Source organism: Populus trichocarpa, chromosome 13, assembly GCF_000002775.5.
Source record: "Populus trichocarpa isolate Nisqually-1 chromosome 13, P.trichocarpa_v4.1, whole genome shotgun sequence".
Taxonomy (NCBI): domain Eukaryota; kingdom Viridiplantae; phylum Streptophyta; class Magnoliopsida; order Malpighiales; family Salicaceae; genus Populus; species Populus trichocarpa.
The window spans coordinates 13,801,038-13,827,324 of record NC_037297.2 but is presented as its reverse complement, the minus strand read 5'-3'; the positions used below and the strand labels follow the sequence as shown (position 1 = coordinate 13,827,324).

Genomic DNA, 26,287 nt, shown 5'->3' with positions numbered 1-26,287 from the left:
CGTTTCAAGCTCTTGTTTACTATTAACTCGAGAAACTTGGAGGTCAAGCGCACATGCAATTAATTTGATAATAATCTATGCTGGGTAACTGTTTAATTAAAGTTAACTTCTTGCTAATCGTGTTTTGACTTCTTGCTAATCGTGTTTTGACTGTCTTCATATGTGCTTGAAACTTTAGCTAATTAAGATAAACACGGGAAATTATTAAGCTCGATTCAAAGAATTTACTAATGATAGCTTCTTTGATCTTTCTTGGTTACAGTAATCTTAATTAAGAAATTTATATATATAAATTAATATCCGAATGCATGCTCACTGCTAAGTGGAAATTTTAGTATGGATTTAGGAAGTAAGAAAAACGAGAGGATTGCCTAATATAATAGTTAAACCAGAAGATTAACGTTATTTATTTTTTTCCAAATTGCAGGAGAAATATCGAATTAAACGGTGCCACGCGGTCCGTTTAATTGTAAGCATACATATGATTAGTATGCAGTGAATAATTGACTCGATAAAAAAAATTGACTCAATCGAAGTGATGTATGGAATTTACCTAAGATTTGGAAACCATCAAACAGATCCAAAGAATTAATTTATTCGCCATCACCAACAAGAACATTAAAAATAAATAAAGAAGAAAAGGCAAACTTGAAGAGGGAATCGGTCTGTGTTAATCATTAACTCAAAATATGAAGTATAATAATGGAAGATATTTTTTTAAAATATTTATATAATAATATATTAAAAGACATTTATTTTTAAATATTGAAATAACGATATATTGAATTGGAAGACAATTGTCATATCTGCAACTCGAGTCATGAGACGGTAATAACCCTATATAATACTATTTTACAATTCTAATGATATCTTAAATATTACAAAGGGATTTATGGATGGATTTGACCGACAGAATTAATATCGTTGGTAATGTCGTCTGTATAAATAACATGTCATCGTACTTTTTGGTTTTTTTTTAATTTCTTTTTTTCCCATTGTAATCCCCTCAGTATATACCAATGAAATAGTTTCGTCGGTGTTTACCAATGAATATAGCGATGGAGTATCATGTCGGTAAAATTCATTGCAATCTACTAACAGAAATATTTCGTCAAACTTTCCGTTTGTATTTGTAAATTTTCTGGCAGTGTTAAACCAGCGATCTGGTTCATCATATCAAGATAAGTTCATAGAAAGAAAATAAAAAAAAAAATATAAAGTCCCACTTCCAGTAAATTTAATGTTAAAAGTTGAAATCAAAAAAAAAAAACCAAATAAATTAACCAATATAAAACCAAACATGAAGAAAATAGAAAAAAAAAACTATGAACTCGTGTCAACCCGGTTTAACCTATTAAACCCACGACCTGAGTCATGAGGCCGAGATAAATTTATAGAAAATAAATAAATAAAAATTACAAAGCTCACTTCCAACATATCTAATATTGAAATGAAAATTTTATCATTAATTTTTTTAAAAAAAAAAAAAAACCCAAAAGTGGCTCTCCACGACACATTTTCATCTTTTTTTCAAAACAAGCTAGCATCAACCCTCTCCCTAAAAATAGTCTCTAACCCCCCTTATAAGCTCCACAAATCCAGCCACCATATATATATACCGCTGTCACCAATGCAATATCTCTTCAAATACCTAAGCTTCCCTCCCTTATTTTATTTCAAGTTAAATTTCACTTAACCAAGTAAGCAAAATTACACTCGTATAAAAATTTAAGATATCTCCTAGGTTTCTCTGCTAGTAGTAGAGGTGTATACAATACCTCCTTGATGATTGAAAATAAATAATTATTTATTAAGCATGCATTGAGTAACGACAATGCTAAAGTGCTGCTTCTATGGCCTGCAATGGATAATTAAACAAGGTTTTAATTTGATAGATGACGATGATAAACAAATAGCATCCATAAACATGGGAACTTGGCTTTGCAGATGGTGGCAAAATTAGAATTGAAATGCCTTTGATTATTAATTGCTAATATGAAATTAAAGGATTGGGTCCCTTTGTGTGTTAGCAACTTATGAATACATGTGAACAAAATGTTTGGCAAGTATGGAAATAAAATACTGGATAGTTTTTAGTATAAATCGCTAAGTTGTGAGGCCGTGTTTTCAAATTCTCTTTGAGAAATTTTATGGAGATTATTGGACTGACTTGCAGGCCAGTTCTATCACCACAGAATTTTCTCACAAGATCATGGCTTTGGTGCTCAGACAAGTACCCTTTGTTTCTTCCTACTCTGTAAAGCAATGGCGAATCTTTTCAACCACCACTCAAAGTGGAGTATGGGCTCCATACCGATACCATTCGTGTGTCTAGAGAAAGCTGCCTTACATTATCTGGTCTAACCTATCAACATCAAGAAAGAAAGTTCTCCACCAAGAAAGGGAGAGACAGCAGAACGGCCCAGAAAAAGATGATCAAGTTTGAATTTGCAAGGGCAATACTTGGCTTGATATTGAAAGAAATACTAGGGAGTTTTAATCATCAGCCATTCCATCTAGATGAAGAATCGAGTCAAGAATTCAAAAGTTCTAGATTTGAAGAAAACATGAAAAGCCACTGCCTGGTGGGGCAAATGAAGGCTGGATTTGGTCCATGCCAGGTCTAATCAGCTCTAATTTTCAAACCATGCATTGACAAACTTGCTTGGTTAAAGGACTCGTATTAATTAAAAAATAATATTTCTTGTACTCTCTTCACCTTCTAGCAATTAATGCCTGGCCATCCAATATAAACTTCAATTTCAACATTATGCTTTAATAAAGCTTGAGCATAGATTAATTATTTATAACAGCCCTCCCAAGAAAAATTTCAGGACCAGAACTACCCGGCTGCTTCCATCTATCTACCATTCTCATTGAATGAGCTAAAGAGGGGATCTTTTACTAAAATATTAATTAATTTCTTAGGCTAGGATTAGTAAAAATTGTTCTTGAAGCCCGTGAAATTCCAATGTTTGTGCTTCTTTCTGGGTAATGAAGGTGAATTGAAATGGGAAGTGTACTCTTCATCACATCAATAGTCTTGAAATTAAAAATCATCACATCAAGAAAATATTCTCCCATCAACATTTATAATATCTATAATCTCAGCATTGCAAAAAATCAAAAAACTTACATGAGATTCTTTCCTCGTTAAAACCCTTATATTGAATGCTTTTTATTCCATTATTTTCTTTTGTAACTCTCCATGATCCATACTTTCATGAACCACTTTCCTTATTAATACAGGTCATGACAAGTTTTTCTTCGTATTTGAAAAGCCCGATATCTTTATTATCAATTCCCTCGTAGACTAGTGGTCATTCATCCCAAATGTGCGGCGTCACAGCGATCATCCTCCCGGTTAGGATAGTCGAGAATGATATAGGTAGAAATGACAAGGAATTCTTGTTCTTTATCAGTAGAAAAAAAGAGAATTAGAGTCATCACCTCGTATTATGGTCACTAAGAAACCTAATGGTCTGCGAGAGTCTGGATAAAAGGATTAATTACATAAAGAAAAGGTATTAGCACCCCTAATATGTCTTACCTTAGCTAAGCTGTATTATTTATTTGTCTGATATAAACTAGGGTGTTATTGTGTTTTCTAATCGTTGGTTTGTCTAAGGTTGAAGAAAAGTCATCCTTGGTTATTTCTTGAATATAGCTAAGCCCTAGCATTTTGAATGACAAACTAATTATAATGGGATTGTTTGTATTTTTTCCAAATCCTAATGGATAATCATAAACCAGTTACGATATCCATTTTGTATTTTTTTAAAATTATGATAAAAATGATTTTATCTCTCTTTAGAAAATATGCATATGCATAAAGAAAAAACATATTCTTTGTGCTTTTGGGAAGAGGAAATAAATTTAAATTTTTTTGAATTTTTTCTTTAAGAAACATTTAGGAGAAAATCATGTATTTTTAATACCGGGTCTGTATCTTATAGTGTAATTCTATAGCTTGATACTATGCAAAATGGTTGGAAAAACATGCGAGGAACCCACAAATATTTTTAAAATGCCTTTTGGAAAATTTAAATTTTTTTCTTTTTTAAAAAAAAAATAATTTTTAATATTATTATATTATTTATTAAATATATATTGGGCTTGACCTGGCCCAGCCATCTTGGTTAGGATGAAACGGGTTCAGCCCGACTCAGTCGAGTTAGGCCGACTGGCAACCCAACAATCTTTTTTTTTTTTTATGTTAGGCTAGACCTGGCCCAACCATCTGGGTTGGGCTAAAACAGGTCCAGCCCATTATTGCATGGTCACTGACTCAGCCCAATGACCATGCTTAATTATTTTTGTCACTGCATGCAAATTGCAATGGTTGGGGGGAGAAGAAGAAGAAAATAAAAGAAGCCTTGCTTGGCTGGAAGAGAAGGGTTGCTGGTGGCATTCTTGGTGGTGTTGGGAAGTCCGACGTCTAGCTGGTGATAGCAATGGCGATGGAGGCACTGTGAAGGAAAAGGGGGAAAGCTAGCTGAGAGAGGAAAAAAATTGGGGGGAAGGGGTTGATTTTTCCCAACTTTTGCCTCTGATTTCTTCATGCTCAATGCCTGAAATTCATCCCTATTTATAAGGGTGAAAGAGGGACACTTTATCTTTATTAGAAACAAATCTTGGCCTTTAATTCAACAGCAAAGGATATCAAACATTGGCTCAAAGGTGCAATCATTGACCGAAAAAGTTGGCAGCTAAAGGCTGCCTAAGTTGGTCTCTTTGGGGCGACGCCACAATGGCTATATGGGCAATTGGTTGGCGAGATCTACTTTGAGGTAGTACAATGTTAGGCCATCATGGTGGTGTTTTACCCTGTTTAGTGGGGAAAAGTAACATTAAATGCCCCTGAAAAGTAGACACCCGAGCAGTCTTTTCGGGTAAAAAGAAAGAGATGATGAACAGTAACCACACAACGCGTCGTCTATTTTTTTTTCAAACGACACCATTTAGGGTTTGATGACTGGTGGTGGGGTCGTTGATGACTGGTAGGCGTGAATTTGGTTAAGAGGATATGTGTGTTGTGGACGGTTAGTGTTGTCGAGTTTGAAAGGAGTTGGGGGTTGTGGGTAGTTGAAAATGAAGGTTGGCAGTTGGGTTGTTGGTTTTGATTGAAGAAGATGGTGGTTAGGTCAGTTACAAGTCTAGAAGTGAGGAGGGTGTTACGGGTTGGCAAAGATGATGGAGAGCATGTGTGGGAATCACTTTTTTATTTGTTTTTTTTTTTTTAGTTTCTGGTTCCCCCTTTTATGTGTGTGTGCGCGTGTGTGTGTGTAACCACCTATTTATATGTGAAAATAAGTTTGTTATTTTCAATTGCTTGGTCTCCATGCAAACTTGGTGACCGAGTAACCCAAAAACTATTTAGTCCCTTAACTTCTTTCTTTTCACATGTAGTCCCTTTGTAAATTTTGATTTTTCTTATTTTTTTTTTGCATTTTGATTTTTTTGAAAAATAGCAACATCGACGTTAACTCAAAAAAGCGCGTTAATAATTGAACATGTTGAAAGTAGATTTTTTTTATTTTAAATTCTTTGAAAAAGACGCTGAAAATTACACAAATATGTTAAGAACATATTTTTTTGGTTTTTTTTTTTGCTACATTTGGTTTTTTAAAAAAACAAATTTCAAAAAATATGGTCAAAAATTGGGTAGCAACAAGATTCATGACTATATAAGCTTCTTATGATGAATGCAGTCCATGCTAAGTGGAAGAATATCCATCTTTATTATAGAATACTATACACTCAATTCTTGAAAGACTATTTCTCTACAAAAACCAACCCGAACAACTAAAAAAGACTCATAAAGGACTCATAGACCCTAGAGCTTGTCACACAAAATAGAGATGTTGTGAGTAAAGTTCTTTACACAATGCTTCGTCTAACTATATGTTCATGGTACCATAGCCTAGAGTCTGACTTTATCCTTTATTTTTATGATATTAGCACCAAACTTATCTCTTTCTTCAACACAAGCATTCCAATCAAAAAGAGCACAATAGAGCTTTTTACCATCACTTAACAAGAAAACAAGAGCACCATAGCATATCTCTAAAGGTTCAACAAAAAAAAATAGCATATCTCTAAAGATTCAACAAAAAAAATCTCAATGTAGAAAGACTCAAGCCCATTGTCACACAAGCCTTGATTAATGGAGTCTATAACTATTTCTTATAGGAAAGGTTGTATACTCTCGACGACAGAACTCTCATTAGCATTAGACATGCAATGAAAAACTATATTCAGGTAAAGAAAGTCACTATAACCAGATAATGACAGACCCCCATTTCCACTCACCTATAGTAGAGTCTCTTTGATGTCATCAATCTTTCACTAAAGCATTTAAAAGTTCGCCGGTGACTGTGTCACGTTACTGTACGGAGATCCCGATTTGAATCTCTCGGTCTTTCCATCGGTAAAATCATCTGGAAAAAATCCAACTGTTACACCTTTATAAAAATCTACATAATCGACAACATTATAAACGGAATTATTTCCGTTGGTAAAAATTACTAACAAAAAAATTCTGTTGATAATTCCGTTGGTTTTCACCGATTTTTTGGTAGTGGAGCTCATAACCACTACCCCCTTTGACTTAAACTTTGAAGGCCAGACCTGGCAATATATATTCTCATTCATGCCATAAAAGCCAACCATGTCATAAAAGCCACTCATGCAAGACCATGTCATTCTAGGTCATAAAAGCCATCCTTGCAATACCATATCATTCTATGTCATATAAGCTTTAGGCTATAGACTATTTCTCTTTATATATTTTTCTCTGTACATTACTTTTTACACACACCGCACCCCTCCTTTTACTGTTGTTGATTTAAGCATCAGACTTATTTTGCAGGAAAGTGACGTGGACTCACGATAAAACTCAAGATATAGCCATGCAAAAATCAAAAATTCAAGTTTTTCCGGCTTCATCAATGGCCCTTTTTTTTATTGAGAACAGCAAGTCAATGGCTTACACAATGCTTGTAGCTTTTCTCCAATCCAAAATCTCTACCCCATCTATCTCAAGATTAACATAGAGGGCGGTACCTAAAATGAAGACCCTTTAATTAATAGTGATGAATGTATATAATATATAGGAGCACTCGCTAGTTAAATTGACAAAATTCCATTAAATCTCGCTATGTGAAGCTTCTGTACGTAGCTCAAGCAAACTTTTCGATAATTAAAGGGCCGAAAATATTACCAAATCACCAACTTAAAACAATGGAATTTGTCATTTATCCAAAAAATAATTATAAACATAGTTATCTTAACCAATTCAGGAACTAATCTAGAAAAATATGAGTTACTAAATTATTTAATCAATTCATGAGTTATTGAGTCAATTTAAATTAATTATTTTTATTAAAACAATAATATTCTGTTTTTGTTTTATGTTGACCTAATCCAATTTAAATTTAATTTAGTTAAGTTAATTAATAAAGTTACTAAAAAACTGGTGATTTTTTTATCTAATTCAATTATAATCTTGACCGGACTAAGCTCAGGGTCTCAAGTTTTTTATATCAATTTACTAAGTCCAGCTAAGTTTGATAACTATAGAGTATGATAACTACAATTATAATGTGATTAAATTTGTACAAACAAAGACAGAGGAGCCAAAAATCAACGAGAGACATTTTTTGTCTTAATGTAAGGAAGTGTACGTTATTTGTGATGAAATAGTTTGTTTCTTACCATGAAAGCAAAACAGTCAGTTCAGAATCCAAACCATTTCTTGTCCTAATTATTTTTTATAATCTTTTAATTCTTTGCTTTATCGATAAATTAGTAGATTGTGCCTAGATTAAGCCACTAAATAGGAGAACGATACAAACAAAAACCAACTAAAAGTGAACAAAAGGAAGACAAAAAACAGAACATTTAAACATCAGTACTTGAAGGTTTCTTCTGTTCAGACTCGAAACGACAGCAAAGATGACTGAAATGAAAGGATTTTATAATATTAATTATATTTTGGGATTCCGGGCCAGACAATCAGCCCAGTTCATACGATTGGGTTGAGTCCGACCTTGTAAAAATAAATTTTTTCTTCTAATCAATGGGCCGATCTTGGCCCAGTTTTTCCAATGGGCTTGTTGCGGCCTAATGCCTTTTCTTTCCTTTTGGGCCGGTCATGGCTTATATTTTGGGCCAATCTCGGCCCAGTTTCCTTTATGCCGGGTCCGGCACAGTCCCACCTAAAAAAAACAAATAAAAATTTTTTTTTTAAAAAAGGTTATGATTTTCTCTTGTATTTTTCTATCTATTTTGTGTAATATTGGTTTGTATTTTTATACCATAAAGATACAAATCCAGTATTAAAATATTCAATTTTCATCAAAACATTGCAAAAAAATATTTTGTTTTCATGCATACAGTCAAGTTTCTCAAAGATAAAAAAAAATCACATCGTATTTTCATATAACAAAAAAAATATATATATTTTAACATGCATTTTGGTTTTAATAACAAGTTTATTAGAGCCATGAGAACTAGGCTAATATTTCAAAAATACCCAAAAATGTTTTGTTTTGTTTTCTTTTAGTATCTGGGATTACAAATTTATACGTAAAATGTATTCCTGATATTAAAAAGATAGTTTTTTTATAAAGATATTAGAACGGTTAGGTTTTTTACCCGATAAGATAAGGACCTCCTTACTGAGGAGAACTTTTCTTAATTAAACCATAGACGAACCAACAATTAGAAATACAATAACACCTTAGCTTTTTATCAGACAATCAAACAATGCAGCTTACGTAACTAAGGCGTATTTTGGGTGCTAATATCTTTCCTTTTCGCAACCAGTTCTCTAAGACCAGTTAGGGTTTCTAGCGACCAAAATACTAGGTGGCGACTCCCTTTCCCGCTTTCCATTGATAAAAGACAAGGAATCCTTGTCTCCCCGTATTTCTCATATTTGCCAGATACATTGATGAAGTGAAAATATCGCCGCGACGCTGCACACATTCGACAAGAGCCTTCATAACCAAGCGGTCACGAATTCGAATCTCATCTCCCTTATTTATTTAATAAAAACTAAGCATAAGGTAGTGTTGACTTGTATAAGTTTCAAGTCTAAAAAATTTTCACTTGAATAGATGTATTAAAAAATAATATAAATTATATTTTGGGGTTTCAACAAACAGCTTAAAGTTTTTTCCTGGAAATGGGAGGTCTGAATAGATAAAATCTCTTATGCTATATATTTTTGTATTTATCCCCCTTTTTTTTTCATCTCGTGAGACTAACTAAACCCAACTTTTAAGAATGAAGAGAGATGATATTAATATTCGTTAAACTGCAATCCAATATTGGTGATTTGGTGGTTCTTAGAGAAAAAAGTTGGAATTAAAAAAAATTTATAGAAAAAAAATTTATACTAAATTTTCATAAGTTTTTTTGTATACTATTACTCAAGAACTAGATCATAGAAATAAATATAGTTTGAATTCTTAAATATTACTCATTAAAAAAAATGAAATCATGAAGGATAACGATAAGGGATACACGACTAAGCTAAATAATAAATACGAAGTCAATAAAGTATAATTAGAGGCCGGCAGGCAATAATTAATTTGTTACAGGTAACTATATATATATATATATATATATATAGTTGACTCTAGGTATAGTACGTACTACCAGCTAGCTTAAAGGTTGAGATCAATGCTAACCAAGATATACCTGAACTTCTAAAGTCAAGAGATTAATTATTCCGAAGATAAAATCGATCTAATCAGATTTGATTTTACAAAGTAAAATGCAATATTTCAAGAATTATATAGTATCTACATTATTTCAATTTTATTGCTTGTACGTCTCTCCAATTACTACAACAGGATTTCATTCTTCAAAGAAAAAAAAAATACTGCAAAAAGATTTCTTCTCCTTCAATTAGGTGAAGAAAATTCTTCAGAAGACTGAACGTTGTATTGAAAGTGATGGAAATTAGCCATTATTATGTAAGTTACGGTTGAGTTTAACTAAAAGAAGAATTAAGCAGCCTGCTTTTGTGAGATTTTAGCAACAAATTTAAGAAAACAAATAGAAAACTGAAAGCGAAGAGGTAGAACTTGAGGTCCCCAAGGAGCGTGGCGTGATGAGGAAAGGCTTGAGATCTGCATAGCAGGTCTCGAGTTCGAGTTAGGGCGTACGTTTTTTATAAGAACCTGGAACAGTCGGGGTTTTACTCGTTCATCTGAACTCATAAAATACGCTTTCCGGAGGTGGGATTTCTTCGAATTCAAAAAAAAAAAAACTTGAGTAATTCAAGTTAATTTACTTCTAGAGTTGTATATATCAATTTGCGGATTTTAGTTAGGATAAAGAGCTTTGTTTTTTATTTTTAAGTTAATATGCTTCTTGTGATAATTTTGGGTTTAATGAAATATGAAGGAATATGTTAATTATTTACCGCCCATGAGAGATAAATACAAGATAAAGAGAAAAAATCATATCAGATTCGCCAAAAGTGATAAAAATTAATATTTATTCTCCAAAAAAACTCTTATATTTCTCTCTTTCCTTGTATCTTTTTCTCTTAATTATTAGCAGTTCCAACTTAAGCACTTTCAAATTTCTCTTTACAAATCAACAATGCGTGTTTTGGGTTTGTTTTTTTGTGCTTTTTTAATTAAAAAAACTTTAAACTTCAAAGTTAAATATTAAATCTGATATTAACGATTTAAAATCTAGGCTTAGAATCTAAACTATTCTTATAATTCTAGATTTATAGTTCCAGACTTGTAATGATATCTTTAAAATTTTATAATTCTTCTTTATATATGTCAAAAGCAAATTTAAACTTCAGGAGTAATTAAACAAGTTGAATGCCTTGAATACAAAAAATAACTTAATAGTATAGGATCAAAGAACTTACATTCATTAGATGATTCTTGATTTGATTACAGTTATGCATGAGAATTCCTTGACAAGATAACATGAATAGATATATTTTTTGGTATTTTCTAAGTTTTTTGGTAATAAAAACTTCAAGCTTATTGGATTAAAATAAAAACTAAAAGTCTACTAGTTTACAAGCTTACAATTATAAGTATACTAATTATCACCTATTACTAATTATCACCTATAAATTATCAGCATATAAGCAATTTGACTATTGATTATCGATCTGCCTACAGAATTAAGATAAAAGGTAATTAAGAGTTTTGAACTTCCTGTAAACTTGATTTAATTACAAAGCAACTGTATGTATTGAGTTGTTGTTGTTGTTGATTCTTGCTTCTCTTTCAGCCTTGAATTATATAAAAAAAATTGTGGATAATCATATGTTAACCGTCCATTTTCTTTATTATTTTCTTATTTCAATGATGCGCCACCGAAACCAGTACTCATCTTCAACCGCTCATCTTCATTACCTTGTGTGCTTAAAGTTGTCAGCAAGCATGTAATCTGCAGATCTATAACAATATTGTGAGGAGTTGACTCCTTGCATGGAGCAAGTTTTCTTCACCAGTGCTGAACACGATTGGTGCTAGTGGCTATCAATATTGGTCGGTGATAATATTTTCAAAGTTTGGTGGGTCATAATTGAGTTTGTGGGTGGCTGTGACGGTGCCAGTAGCTATCATCCCATTTAATAAAAATAAATAAAAGAAAAAAAATGGTAATTTGCACTTCGTATCAAGTGGTTTAGGAACACGCTTGTTTCTAAAAGACGTTTGTTTCTCTTGCTTGATGGGTGATTATTTTTCATGCTTCAAGCTATTTTTCAACTCAATATGATCCACAAAACAGGGAAAATCATACCAGGAGGCACCCTGTAGCATTAGCATTAATGGATTCCGTATTCGTGTATGCTAGGGCATTGTCTGCATGCAATTTCCAAAACCTTTGAAAATATAAATTAGAATATATTCTTTTCAAATGAAGCTTTTTTTCTAATCAGATAGTTAAATCCCCAAGCATATATATTACATAGATAAATGGATTATGATAACAATAAGGGGTTGGATATGAGTATTTTATTACATTTAATATTGTTTGGATGATGAATTTCAAGTGATAATTAATAGTTCATTTTGTGCACAATTATTTAGATATGTAAATTAAATTCGTGAATAATCTTACTTGTAATGTTTCATATTTTATCAAGATTTATATCAACAAGATGACAATTACTCAATTTATTATTTAGTCTCTCCAGTACATCACAAAAGTTATAAATATGATTATTTTTTTTGAAATTATAGTAAATATTTCTTTTACTTTAAAATATTTTAAAATAATATTTTTTTTATTTTTTTAAATTTAGTTTTGATATCAGTACATCCAAAAACACCAACAAAAATTTAATTTAAAATAAAATAAATCAAAATTTTAAATACATGGTTAGAAAACAAAAACAAAAACAAAGATTGTCTTAAAATCAAACATGGGTGACGTTTATGAGATTTGTTTTTCCCGCAATAGCGACTAAAGACTCCTAATTCACAGCCATAAGTCAAGTTGAAAAGATATGGCCATCAATAATATTTGAATGCGTGTATATGGATGCAATAATGTGACATTTCTGAAGCTACAAATCCATGTGGGATGCAAAGTGTCTTCGAACCCAACTTTTGTGGCTGCCAATCCCTGGCATGGCTATACCTACCCATGCAATTGTTCATGAGTTTATGTAGTACGTAATTCCAATTTTCTTGCTTGCCACAAAATTTCTTCTTCTTCCTCAACTACTGCAACAAAATTTCTTCTTCTTCTTCAACTTCTATAATTAAGAGGAAGAAAGAAAAGTCTTAAGCAGACTTACTGTATATAATATAAGAAAGGGTTAAGGTCATATGAACATTGACCTAGCTACCATAAATGAGAAACGAGCATCCCGCTGTAATTGCTACTTTGACAATCTGCAGATTCCGCGTGCATGCTACACACCGAAGCAAGGAAAAACATGACTCCATGCATGAAGCAAGTTGGTGATCACCAATGTGAGACCTCATTAACGCTATATGCTTGTCATTTCAGATCTCTTAATTGACTGTGCGTCGACGGTGCCTTGATCTTGAAAGCAACGAAGTGATAAAAGTTTTCACAGCTAATAAGTTGAAACTCAACTGTTATTAATTAATATCCCTGTTCTGTCAAGAGATTTTAACTTTAAATTTCTTATTTGTAGCGAAAAAAAAAAAACAATTTTCACACTATATTAAAAACTATGAGTTTGTGTAAGTTTTAAATTATACAGGGGGGAACACCTACACCATAACTGGAAGGGAAAACACCCGATCATATTGAACCTTCCATAATTTCAGATTCCATGTACTCTATATTCAAAACAGAGAGAGGTGTTGACTCCAAGAACCAAGTTTTGCTCGTCAATGGAGGACAGAAATCAATGCCTGTGGGCAATCATCTTACTGTGTCAGATCTTGATGCCTTGTTTTTATCAGCGCTTCTCGCACCCCTCTCTTTCAAAATATAATCTAAACATATTTGAATTAATTTTTCTTTAAATGAAGTATAAGAGAGATCCATAACAAAATAAGAGAAGAAGAGAGATCCAAACAAACAGAAAACTCAATTTTTATTTTGAAAAATAGAAGTTTATGAGATATTCAAGCAAATAGAAGAGATGGGAAACATGTTAAAATTGTTATCCCTTTTCTTTTTCTTGCTTCTGTTTCAAGTACTGCTCGTCTTCTTTTTGTTTTTTTCTTTCTTTCTTTCATTTTCAGGTATTGCCTCTTTTTCAAGTATTGCCTCTCCCCCCTTTCTCTCTACTCTGACTTTTTTTTGGATAATTTCTCTCTACTCTGACTTAATTACATTATAAAGTGATGCATTAATGTTTGATTTTCAGGTTTTAAATTCCATTTTCTTCTTATTATAATGAATATTTATTTTCAATGATCAAGAGCATGAACATGAATGGGCAATTAGCCACATTACCATAATTTAATTATATAGTGTCATACATCAATGATTGGTGTTTTAAGGGTTTTTTAAAATTTTTATTTTATTAATTCCAACAGTTATTTTGTTTTTGTTTTTCTATTTTGATTTGTTTCATGTAATTATTGGTTTTGTTTTTTATTTTGATAGTAAAAACTGTTAAAAATAATATAAATCATATCTTGAGACCTTACATAACAACTTAAATTATTGGGTTAAGATGGTTCTTTAATATTATATCAAAGTCTTAATGATCAAGCGGTCACGAGCTTAAATATCATCATCCCTATTTATTTGATAAAAATTAAACATAAGATAATGTGCGTCTGTGCAAGCTTTAAGCTCAAAAAGCTTTCACTTGAGTGGGTGTGTTAGGAAATAATATAAATTATATCTTGAAATCTCACCTAATAACTTAAGTTATTGAATTGAAATGTTTCTTTGATAAAAACCTTTAGTTGCCATCTAGTTTATTTCACCTTATTATTTTTTTATTTTAAGTGATTATAAGTATGATTGATTACTGCTCAACCATGCTATTAATGTCTTTTTATATCATTAATTCCAAGGGTTGGAATGAATTATTTTATAGTCCCTTTCTATTTTGATTTGATTCAATTAATTGTTAGTTTTTATAATTTATGTTTTAATTATTTTTTTATTTTATTCTTGGTTTCAGTTAGTGTGAATGATTTTTTTTTATTTCTAATTTGTATTAATTAAACACTAATTACCATTTTCATATTAAAAAAATTAAATAGTAATTTCTATAGAATCTCTAGTCATTGTTACTATTCTTTGAATTAATTAATTTATATCTGGCCATTAAACTTTTCTTCTTTTAAAAATGATTATTAATATGTATAATATATTAATAATAAGTTATTTTCAATCCTTTTAATTTATCTTCATTTTATCATCTTAAGTTTTTGTTTAGGTTTAGAAAGTAGCTTTTGCGATTAATAATAAGTTTTTGTTTAGAAAGTAGCTTTTGCGATTTACAATCTCACCCCTGTTATGTTATGTGTTATGGGTTTTTTTTTCAACAAAAAAAAAACTAAATTTACACAATCTATTATAGTTTAATAATTTTTTTTATTAACATAAGTGTCCGGGTCAGCTTGCGTGTACCTCGACTAATCCTACGGGCCTCCAGTGGCCCTGAGATTTGTGGAACTTAAACAAGTGATCTCTAGAAAACAAACCCAGAGCCTGACTAGTTGAGCTACACCCCCTCAGAGTTAATAGTTTAATTATTAATATCAAAACTTGAGGCTGATAACCTAATTTAAAATATTAATATGATTAAACTCAATTAATACAATAGAATTTTTAAAGATCTAATTAATCCAATCCAAACTTCAAAGAATTGATATCTCATAAAAAATATTATTATTTTATTAAAAATAATCAACCCAGTAACTAATAAATTAAACCCATGCATGATCCAACAATCTAGATTTTTTTCCGGTCCAACCAGCCATATTTATAAAATGATTAGTGTATCCACAAAGAATTGACATTATTTATGCCACTACAAGCAATCATGCTAAAAAAATATCCAGATTCCTATGTATAAATAAAATAATCCCCTTCTCGATGGAATAATTTTCTTAATAAATACGAGTAGTGGTGGTTGACTATCGATATTCACTGCATCTCTTTTATCAAGGAGCCATCGCATCTCCTGTTCACTTTTTTACTATACTTTCTACATGTTTGGAGAATGGTGGACTGACTTGTAGGCCAGTTCCATCACCACAGAATTTTCTAACAAGATGGCTTTGGTGCTCAGACAACCCTTAGTTTCTTCCTGCACTGTATAGCAATGGTGAATCCTTTCAACCACCGCTCAAAGTGGACGTATGGGCTCCATACCAATACCATTCCTTGAGTCAAGAATTCAAAAGTTCTAGATTGGAAGAAAACATGAAAAGCCACTGCCTGGTGGAGCAAATGAAGGCTGGATTTGGTCCACGCCAGGTCTAATCAGCTCTCATTTTCAAACCATGCATCGACAAACTAGCTTGGTTGGTCAAACCAACAAGCACTTTCAGGAAGCAAACCTCAGCCAAAAATTACAAAGAAGTAAGCACACAGCTGGGAGGTAGATTTTATTCACAATTCAGAAAAAGAAAAGGACTTGGAAACATAATAAAAAGTTGAATTCTTTCAAAGGAATTCTGTTACCAGCTTCCTCTATAAGAATTTCTTAATATTGGAAATTAGTGTGGTTTTGGGCACGGCACCAATGATTGCATCTTTCTTCTCCCCTTTTTTGAAGATGATGATTGTTGGAATGCTTCGAATTCCATACTTGGTTACAGTAGAAGGACTTTCATCGGTATTCAACATGAAGCACTTGAGCTTCCCACCATATTCTGTCGATAGTTCAGCTATCACTGGATGGATTATTCGGCAGGGTCCACACCATGGAGCCCAAAACTCGATCATCACGGGGCCATCAGCCTCTATGACAAGTGACTGCCATGTTTCATCAGTCACTGTAGGAACTGAGATTTGAGAATCCAGGAAAGAGGTCAATTGAACTGTGATATAGAGAACTCATTGGAGGGCGTTATAGAAACAGAATAACAGCAACAACATGAATGGAAGTGGTGTGGGGTAACTAGAAACAGAGATCATTAGTGGTGTAATTCAACGTATTTCGCAGCCAAGTGAGAACATGTATGGTAATTAAAGTTCTAATCTGGAAGCTATTCCTGCATAGAGGTCCTCAAGGATTTTTCATAAATATATATATATATATATATATATATATATATATATATATATATATATATATATATATATAAGATACAACTAAAACAGGAGCATAGAATAAATAAGATAATGTTTTTGTGAAGTTATTTTGTGTGTTTTTGTGAAGTATAAAAATTATTATTTGTTTTGTCCAAAACTGTTTCAAAATACTATCAGGTCAATGTAAGAATAAAAATAATTATTAATATAGTTTTAAAATTCAACTTGGAGGTCGATATCCAGGACAAGGACTGGGTTACGGGTTGGGAGGGTCAACCCGGGTTAATTAACCCAAGTCAACGTATGAATAAAAATGATTATTATCATAGTTATAAAACCTAACACTCGGGGGTCGACCCGAGGCAAGGTCCAGGTCACGGGTCGGGACGGTCAATCCAAGTTAACGTATGAATAAAAATGATTATTATCATAGTTATAAAACCTAATTTGGGGGTCGACCTGAGACAAGATCCAGGTCACGGGTCAGGACGGTCAACCCAAGTTGATCCAAATTAAAAAAAAAAAAAAGAATCAAAGCAACCCTGATTTGACAAAAAAAAATAAAAAAAAAAGTCATTGGATTTTTTACTAGTATTTTATCTCAAGTCGACCCGAGTTTTTTATTGGATCAATTATTTTTTTATTTTTTTAAACTCGGACTAGTCTAAGCCCTAGATTGACTAGGTCTCATTTAGTGTCTAATAAACATAAAATAAGATAAATTATTCAGTTTAGTTCAAAATACCACAAACACAAGACAAGAGAGTTATTTTTCCAATTTTATGCAGCATTCAGTCCAGTTATTTGAATGCAAGAGCAGAATAATATGTCTGACCAATTATTGGTAATTACATTTTAACAGGAAAGCTGGAGGATATTCAGAATGTTTTAATATGTCAGAAGTTAAGGAATGTGGTAGCAACAGGCCATTTTTTTAGGTACACATCAAAACCAAATTCAGAAAACCAGATGTTGAGGCTTTAAGGAGTGTTTATGATAATAATAAAAGTTATTTTTGAAAGTATTTTTTATTTGAAAATATATTAAAATAATATTTTTTATTTTTAAAATTTTATTTTTAAAATCAATGCATTAAAATAAATCAAAAAAATCAAAATTTTTCAATAGACGAGCCATTATGCAAATGAAAAAAGAAACCAAAGAAGGAGCTAAACAAGCCTAATTAAATTACTAGTTTGAAAAAACCACTACATCTAGGAAGAGTTTCAAGCGGGCTGGGTCGAAGCGGTACTAGATTAGACACGAACAATACAGTCCAATTTCAACAATATTTTATCAGCAGATAAAGAGATTGGGAAATCATAAACCAAAGAACCATAGGTAGGATGGTTTGGAAAGAACAAGCTTAATGTGCGGCCATTTCAAGAATCGAGGACACCAGTTAACGAGGAGGAAGTTAGGTCATTTTGCGACTTAAAATAGTATCAGAAATGCAGAGGTTCAAATCCAGTATTTCCTAAGCTTTCCGTGAAGTTGCAGACCATGCCAAGCCTTTAAGACGTATGGGAAAGCCTGGTCCCAGAGAACTAGTTCGAAATTTTCTTCTCATGTTGGCTACAAATTCCTAGCAAACCAGTGTTATGGGAGGGTAAATGTAGGTCTGACAAGTTAGTGAAATACATTAAGAAAAAAAAAGTTCAGTGTACTCAGAATAGAACCAATGAGAACAGCTTAAAAAAGAGTGAACTTCAAGAAAAATATTGTTGCATTTCAGTCATTAGAAAAATGCTGCTACGATAGTGAGTAAGCTAGCATGGCTTTGTGAAGCTAAAAAAAAACTTCAATGCAGCTGCCAAGTTTAGCTAATATCAACCAGCAAAAACAAAATGCCGAATATCAGGTCACAGTTCACACTGCTGTTTTTCTAGATTTGAATGTATAACTAGTTAGGTGACTTAAATTTTACAGAAAAATAGCGCAATTGCACCAGAGCTCCAGCAATCGTATTTCATGAAGAGGGAAAAAAAATTAAAGAAGATTCCATCCGATTTTAAGGAAAACATTTGAAATTAAAGGTACCACGAAAACAGTTTTGTTTCAAGAGAACCTTGATATTCTATGAACAAAGGAAATGTCAAGAGCATATAAAGCAAAGAAGACGCAACAATTTCTTGAAAAGTGTACAAGGTTTGCAGTTGCCCACATTGGCCTAAGCATCTAAACTTGAAACATTTGGACACCCAATGTCATCCAAAATGGAGACATAATTACAGGAAAACCTTCCTGGATGTGATGAAATCACAAAATAACAAGAGAAAATGCCTCCAACAGCTTTTAATGTATCTGTGTGTAGACAAAGGAAATGGCACAAGCTCATTGTCAGACCTCACAGACTTCTCTCTACTACGCAAACTCCACCACCCCTGCCCTCTCCCAACTCCAAATTTCCCTGGAAAAAAAATCCTTTCTTCAGACCTGAAACTCTGATACTCGCAAAAAGCGGCAAGATTGCAAACCATCCATAATTGACAATCCAATCTTTAGCATTGTAGTTGCAATCTCCGTCCACCATCAATTATAACCAACGGTTCCTCATCAGATTTTTGTCACACTAAACATTAGATTTAATCTCCTATTTTACTGATCATGAAGGTGTCTTTAACATTCTCTGATGCAATTTTTGGTTCTAGAATTTCATATCTCTGATCCAGTTCTTCCTTAAACCCCATTTGCGAATATGGCTCCCTGTTCCATCCTGCCTTATCAAGTTCGTTTCTTGAAAATAAAGAGCATCTAGTACATGCCCTGATACGCACTAAAAAGAAAGATTCAATCTCCTATTTTAATCATAATAGAGATCTCTTTTAACTTTCTTGAATTCATTTCTTACTTAAACCCTCCATTGGGCAACATTGCCCCTCCTCCCCAATCAAAGGTCATTTCTCGGGTATCGAGACATACTCTGATTTACTTAAACCCCATTTACAATAAATTTGATCTTTGAAAAGTTAATGTTGTTTATCACTGATTTAATCTTGTTTATAATCAAGGGTGATCAAATAAAACTCAAAATCTTGAGCTGAAAAGACCCCCTTAACTTGGTGCAGTAATCGGAATCAAGATAGCACAAAATCATAAACAATGAATCAAACAAAAGCACTAGAAGTAAAATAACAAGACCAAATAATAAGACCCAAAATTAAAATAAATAAATAAAAATTAAAAACTTACTATCAACAACAGTCTCTTGAGCTTCAGACACAATACGACAAAAAACCTTAGGATTCCTCCTCGTATTAATGGAAACCAACGAAGGTGACAACTTTGAACCCATTTGGATCCTCAACCCTCCGAACTCGGCAAAGGAAGCTGCCCCACCAAGGCGGACGGGGAAAAGAAGCGCCACTGTAGGCTGAGGTGATGACATCATAATCACAGACTGAGGATTTGAGAGGGAGCATTTTAGGCGTGAAGAAGGGTAAGAAGATAGAACCATCGATGAGACCATTTTGAGAGCTTTTAGTTGAAAGTGAGTTTTCTGTGTCTTTGGTTTCTTTATAGAAAGTTAGTTTGGAGAGGAAGCATGGAGGAGTTGTAGAGAGAGGGATAAAGAGAAGTAGAAGAAGGCGGCAGGACAAAGCTTTGAAATGCTAAATTCTCTCTGTTATTAACGACTAATGTCAGTTTGTACTTTGGAGTTTTGAAGGTTTGTTTTTTGGATGGAGAAAACGGTATTCGCAGTCAGCTTGCTTGTCAATAAAAATTAATTCCTTTTTTTAAAATGATTTTAAAGGTATTTTTTAAATGATTTTAAGGGTATTTGCAGTCAGCTTTGAGGGTTTTTTAAATAAAAAAAATCGTAGGACCAGCATTAAGAGTAGCATTACCAAAATAAAAGACAGATTATATTATAATCACGAGTGATTTCATGTGTTTGATGATGAGGGTATCAATGCTTGAACCCTACTCATGTGGGTTGAAGACACTAACAACCAAATCACCGGACCTAGGAGTTATCATTTTAAACTACATATATTATACTTTATTGAAAATTATATCTATGATGATTCAGAATGTTTTACTCAATATTTTTTGTATTTTGAAATACTTCAATTCGAGAATAATGTGATAACTTAATTAAATATATATATCTAGTAAAATATCATATTCAATATACTTGGATTCAGCCGTGAGTTAAACTCAAAACACTGTGTGTCTAGAAAAATTACCAAGCTCAATATATTTGAGTTTAGTCGTGAGCTGAGACCAAGACACCATGAGTTTGGTAAATCACATTAATTATTTTAGATATATATTGAGATAAATTTACAAGTATTATAAATTATAAATATTCATGTATGAAGGTCTGCTGAGTTGATTTGATGGGTTGACCTAGAAAAACTAGAATCAAAACTTGACTCGATTTGGGTTTCAATTTTAATTGGAAAAAACATTGATCTGACTAAACTAGATTAACTGGATAGGTTGATTGGTGACCTAGTCAAACCCGATTCAAAACAGACTAAATCAGCACCAAAGAACTTTAAAAAACAAAAGCAAAGTGAAACAACATCGTATTAATAATAAAAAAAATATTTATTTGGTTTGACCTAGTAACCTAATAACTTGAATTCTTTTAAACATTAGATTTTGTATCGAGTTTGACAACCATGCATAAATACATCTATTACTATTCTAATAACTATGCTACACCCATCAATACATCTAGTATTTTTACTAGATAGGTAGCCCGCAAGCTAGTTCAAATTTCTCGTTACACAAAAATAAGATGTTCAAACAACACTAGCATTTTAATAAAGTAAGAAAAATATGAAACTCAAGCCATTGATTTGACTAAATTTAATAAGTTCGGTTAATTTAATAATATGATTAGAAAAAAAAATATTGACATTAAATAAAGCGATAAGGAAAATTGGCAATGATTAACTATAAAAAGTATATTGTCACTACCATACTCAAGAGGAAAATAAAAAAAAGTTTGTTATGGACTTTTTATTGCTTCTCTATGGACAACACCTCCACCACCAAAAAAGATCTCACTGAGACGAATTCAATACTAGTGCAAAAAGTTGCACGACAATAGTGACAAAGGTCACACACATCATTAGAGCAATAACCCAGAAACCAAACCAAAGAAAATATCATAAAGAAAGCATTCCATGCTTATATTTAATTCATTAATTTAATTTAATTAAAAAATAAAATTTCTTTAAGAAAAAGCTAAATTTAACAAAAAAACGATAAATAAAAAGACTCCAGATAACTTGGGTTATTTTTAAAATTAGTATAAAATCCTATAGAAACAGATACAAAAAAGCATGGAGCCCAATATCCAATTTAATATATGCTAAAGGATAAAATGATAAAAAAAAAAAAAAACATGAGTTTAAAAAGGGGGGGAAACCAAGCTAACCTATGCAAATCTCTTGAAGCTGGATTAATTTCTCAAACTCACCATCCTTGAAATCCTAGACTTTAGTTTAATTAAAAAACTTAATTCACAATCAATTTAATATTGAAGTATGCAATCCGAAAAGGATATTAATTTTTAAAAAATCAAGTAAAAAATAGTAAAAAAAATATAATGATCAAATGTGATAAAAAAAAATGAAGGATAACGTTGTGAAAAAAACCTAATCTAAAAAACTATCTCCAATAAAACAAGTATAAATTAAAAGAATAGGGGCAAATCTAGTAGATGAAAAAAAATTAAAGAATGGATTTTTTTTTTAAAAAAATCTAATTTTATAAATTATTTAAAATAAAAAAATAAAAAAAATTCATCATTAGACATTTACTATCCATAATGTAATGAGTTTTGTGTATGTTTTTTAAATTAACAATAATAATTTAGTTTAATTTAATGCTTCTCAATCTCTCCCTTTATGTTGGAACCAGACCAAATTTCCATCTCTATTTCAATTGAATGCAAGCCCAAGACCAAGACCAACCTTATAAAGAGTGTGAGTGAAATATTCTTTGCTTGAGGAAAACGCGCCGTATCAAGAGAGACCAACAAGCTAAGCAGAAAAACAAAAACCCACCAAAACCCACCATGCTTTCCGTCTCAGTAACAAGGCCATTGACATTCAAAATCTCTCCTCCATCTCCAGCCTTCTCTCTCAGAACCCACATGGAGTCTCCACCAAGAACCCACTTTACCCCTACTTCACATTCTCCTCAAACAAACCCTGATATAAAAGACACTAGTGATGGGTTTACCATAACTTTACAGGAATGGCAAGGATGGGGTGCAGTATCTCCACTACCTGCTAAAGTTGTGGAGATTGTTAAGGATTTGCAGCTTTTGGAGAAATCGACTGAGGTCCAGATGAGCTTTAGTGGGCATCGTGGCAAACTAGAGGTAATAATTTTGTTAATGAGCAAAAAAGGAGGGATTTGATGGAAGAGATTCGATTTTCATGTGTTATGTTGTGTGGTACTGTAATGAAAACGAAGTTTTTGTGAATAGCATTTGTCTTGGGTTCAATTCACTGAGGTTTGTGTTCCTGTGAATGGAAAGATCGGTTCTTTTTGCTTATTTTGCCTGGTATTTGATATATTCAAATGGAGCAATTGAGAATTCATATAGATTTTTTGTGGTGATGAGAATCATTGTTTTGATAAGCTATAGTGTAGTTCCAGTGGGTGTGTTTCACATGGCTGAAAGTCTCTTTTTTTGTGTATATTCTGTTTTGAATTAGGGGGATTTTGGAATGCAAGAGAACAAGAAACATAGAGCAACATATCAGGCTTTAGGTGATTCTGAGAAGAAGCTCCAGTTCTTTTCAGCTCGACAGATAGCTTGTCGTTTGCTTGGAAGTAGAGGTTACCTCTGCCAGAAGGTATGTTCTTGATGTTCAATGGTACGGTGACATTTTCGTGGTGGTTGGTGTGGCCTTTTAATGGGAATTAATATATTTATTTGCAGTGCTGGCTTCCTCTAGAAGAAGATTGTATGTGTTCAAAAGTCAAGCCCAGCTCTCTATGGCGTGGCATAAGGTTTTGGTTGTATATGCATCCAAAGGTTAGCATGTCAAGCATTAGTTCTTGTCCTGAATGTTGTAACATCCTTTGTGGCCATCAAATGTTCAATCAACTTTTTGCAGGATTTTCTACGACAAAACAACACTGGAAAGTTGTTATGGCAAGTACTTGGTGTTGAATCAGCTACTTTATGCCTCTATGGGATTGCTGAAGATGAAGAAATAATGTGGAATGCATGTAAGATTGCAGGTGTGTTCAATATATGCTTTGCAATACACTGATACAACATGTATGTCTGCTTTGTCTGTCACTTCTTTTGACTGCTATGAGAATCTATTTCTGCTGGCCAAAAAAGATGCACAGAAGCTTTGAGTGTTTTAAGCTCTCCATGAAGAACTTTTACGAAGTCACCATTTATTCAATGTATGGTCATTTGATCGAATGGGTTTTATATTTATGTGCTGGAACTTTATTAGCATTCTTTTTTTAGCTAAGGCGATGCAGTTAAGTAATTTTCCTTATTTGAAAACTTTCTGCTTGGTGTTTATTTCTTCCCAACTCCACATATTCTACTTGCAGAACCACTGGTTTAAGTGCTTGATGCAAATTGCAGGAAAGGACAAGGTTTGGTGCCTTTATCCCAACAAGAATGTAGCAACAAAATCAGTGCAGGATGCTGTTTGTCAGGAAATTTCAGCAGATCCAGAATGCAACACAACCATGGTACTCTTTTCTCACAGCTTTAGTGTAATTGCTGTGTTTATTTGGTAATATCTTGTCATTGATGGTTTTAAAATATCCTGACATTAAATCAACAAACGTATCCCAGGATGTGGACTATTCCGAGCCTACAAAAAATATTAATTTCCTTTAAATTCAGGATGAAATTTCTGTTCTCAGTTTGAAAGCTCTCCTCTTCTTTCAGTTCAACTACGTGGTAATACTTATATTGCTTCTCTTTCACAGACAAATGAATATAAACCTTTAAATTTCATTTTGATTGATGGTACATGGAGCAACTCTGCCGCAATGTTCAACCGCTTAAAGGTAATACTTCAAAGCACCTTCTATGTACCTTATCTTTTGTCTAGTGTGTAGCAACTTGAATTCCAGGTTCAACAATTCTTAGGAAAAAAAAATGTGCATGCTTTTTTCCTTCAGCTCATCTTCTTCTATATGCCACATGTACGTGTATAAATTTCTGAACCCTGGCACTAGTTGTTACAAGAGCATGCTGGTTTTGCTACCATACCCTTATATTATAAATATGGGGATGTTCATATTAATAAACCTTAAGCTGTTTTCAGGATTTCATTGACCTGTGTGTTCTCTGTGCAGGAGAAGACAAAGTCAGTATGGGGAGTGGAGGATCTTCCCTGCATATCCCTCTCTGCAGGTGTATCTACAATGCACAAACTTCGGTGAGATATACAACATAGCCTGATCTCTTCTGTAGGGGCTTCTACACATCAACTATTTGTATTCATACCCCCAGTGACTCCCACCACTTCCTTCTCTTCTCTTTGGCCTTTTGCGAAGCCCTTTCATTATATTAAACTTACAAGTAAGCATGAATGGCATTTTATTGGCAGGCCCCAGCCATCATGGGATCGTACCTGTACAGCTGCAGCAGCCATTGGCCTGCTGTCCGAGCTACAAGTACTTCCACAGTTCAGCTCCTATGGATTGGATAAACAGAATGAAGCGCTGGAGAATGCTGTAGATGTTTTATTAGAAGCACTAACTGCTCGACGTCTTAGGATGGGCCGTTCCATAACCCGAAGACTGAGGCACAGCAGCAACATCTGTTAAGGCCAACCTAAAATTGATATTATTTATCTGTGGGGAAAATGTTAAAACTACTGAGGTATTCTGCAAATACTTATTTGAAATCTTTTTCATATAGGGTGGTTATAAACAGATGAATGATTTTTCAAATCTTTCCAGTTCTGTTGTCAGTGCTGCTATTATTGACTGCTTTTATGTCTCTCAAAATGGAATTCATTCGTCACAAAATTCAACTTTGGTTTTGTCTTCAGTGCCCATTCATCCTCCAGCAGCGTGCTCGAGCATTCTCTTCAAGCAACAATCTCCTTAACATTAAGTTGTTCTTTTTGTTATAGGTTACTGCGTTTCTCTTTTGGCCATGATGCAGGCTTGTGAGGTGCATTTTGTAATTTCTAAGCTGCACCACGTGGTTTTTCTCTTCAACCTCTCATTGACTTTGCAATTCAGAGAATGATGGGATACTGGATAAATCTGAGAACACTGGTACTAATTGAAGTCATTTAGTAGCGTACTTTATAATCGGCTCCTAGTTCGGTAGTTCGTATTATGTCAAATTGGAAGACTATGGGAGAGGTGGAGGGCATCATTTGCAATGTGCAGAAATAGCTGCAACCAGAAAGCATACAATAATGTAGTGGATTTTCTTCCCTTGTGTACTTCTGAGAGTTGGTTCACTTTGATTTGACGTTTTACACTGTAATGGATAACAGCATCTTCTAACCCATATATTGCAGCAATTTTGGCTCCCTGTATTTGGCTTTTATAATTACGTGAATTACATAAGAAATGTTTTAGGGAAATGTTTGTAACTGCTGCAATCCAACAGTCT

General features: G+C 32.9%; 2 protein-coding genes and 1 long non-coding RNA gene across 5 annotated transcripts in view; 2 read left to right on the top strand and 1 right to left on the bottom strand.

Annotated features, from left to right (window-relative positions):
- LOC127904171 (uncharacterized) overlaps window positions 1–26,287 on the top strand; it is a 98,879-nt gene that overhangs the window by 26,329 nt on the left and 46,263 nt on the right. The gene's annotated exons all lie outside the window — the stretch shown is intronic.
- Window positions 15,829–20,431, bottom strand: LOC18104642 (uncharacterized). The gene is made up of 2 exons (XM_006376439.3): window positions 19,894–20,431; window positions 15,829–16,451 (listed from the first exon to the last, which is right to left on the bottom strand). The coding sequence occupies exons 1-2, from the start codon at window positions 20,168–20,170 to the stop codon at window positions 16,138–16,140; spliced, it is 591 nt and encodes a 196-aa protein (XP_006376501.2). The 5' UTR covers window positions 20,171–20,431; the 3' UTR covers window positions 15,829–16,137.
- Window positions 22,681–26,206, top strand: LOC18104641 (uncharacterized). Of its 3 annotated transcripts, none has more exons than XM_024583727.2 (9): window positions 22,681–23,047; window positions 23,388–23,528; window positions 23,615–23,710; window positions 23,793–23,919; window positions 24,284–24,393; window positions 24,637–24,717; window positions 25,009–25,091; window positions 25,263–25,537; window positions 25,710–26,206. In XM_024583727.2, exons 1-8 carry the CDS (start codon window positions 22,739–22,741, stop codon window positions 25,480–25,482), a joined length of 1,167 nt encoding a protein of 388 aa, XP_024439495.1. In that variant the 5' UTR covers window positions 22,681–22,738; the 3' UTR covers window positions 25,483–25,537; window positions 25,710–26,206. The 3 variants fall into 3 exon arrangements, with proteins under 3 accessions (XP_024439495.1, XP_024439496.1, XP_006376500.1); XM_024583728.2 differs by having other exon boundaries at window positions 25,618–26,206; XM_006376438.3 differs by having other exon boundaries at window positions 22,682–23,047; window positions 25,794–26,206.

What these genes read in the sequence shown, in the direction of transcription:
- LOC18104642 (XM_006376439.3), bottom strand. Translation starts at nt 20,170, where the DNA reads ATGGTCTCATCGATGGTTCTATCTTCTTACCCTTCTTCACGCCTAAAA. An exon ending in TCAAGAGACTGTTGTTGATA is followed by an intron (nt 16,452 to 19,893) that starts GTAAGTTTTTAA and finishes CTCAAATCTCAG; the next exon opens with TTCCTACAGTGACTGATGAA.
- LOC18104641 (XM_024583727.2), top strand. Translation starts at nt 22,739, where the DNA reads ATGCTTTCCGTCTCAGTAACAAGGCCATTGACATTCAAAATCTCTCCT. An exon ending in GGCATCGTGGCAAACTAGAG is followed by an intron (nt 23,048 to 23,387) that starts GTAATAATTTTG and finishes GTTTTGAATTAG; the next exon opens with GGGGATTTTGGAATGCAAGA. An exon ending in GAATGCATGTAAGATTGCAG is followed by an intron (nt 23,920 to 24,283) that starts GTGTGTTCAATA and finishes TGCAAATTGCAG; the next exon opens with GAAAGGACAAGGTTTGGTGC.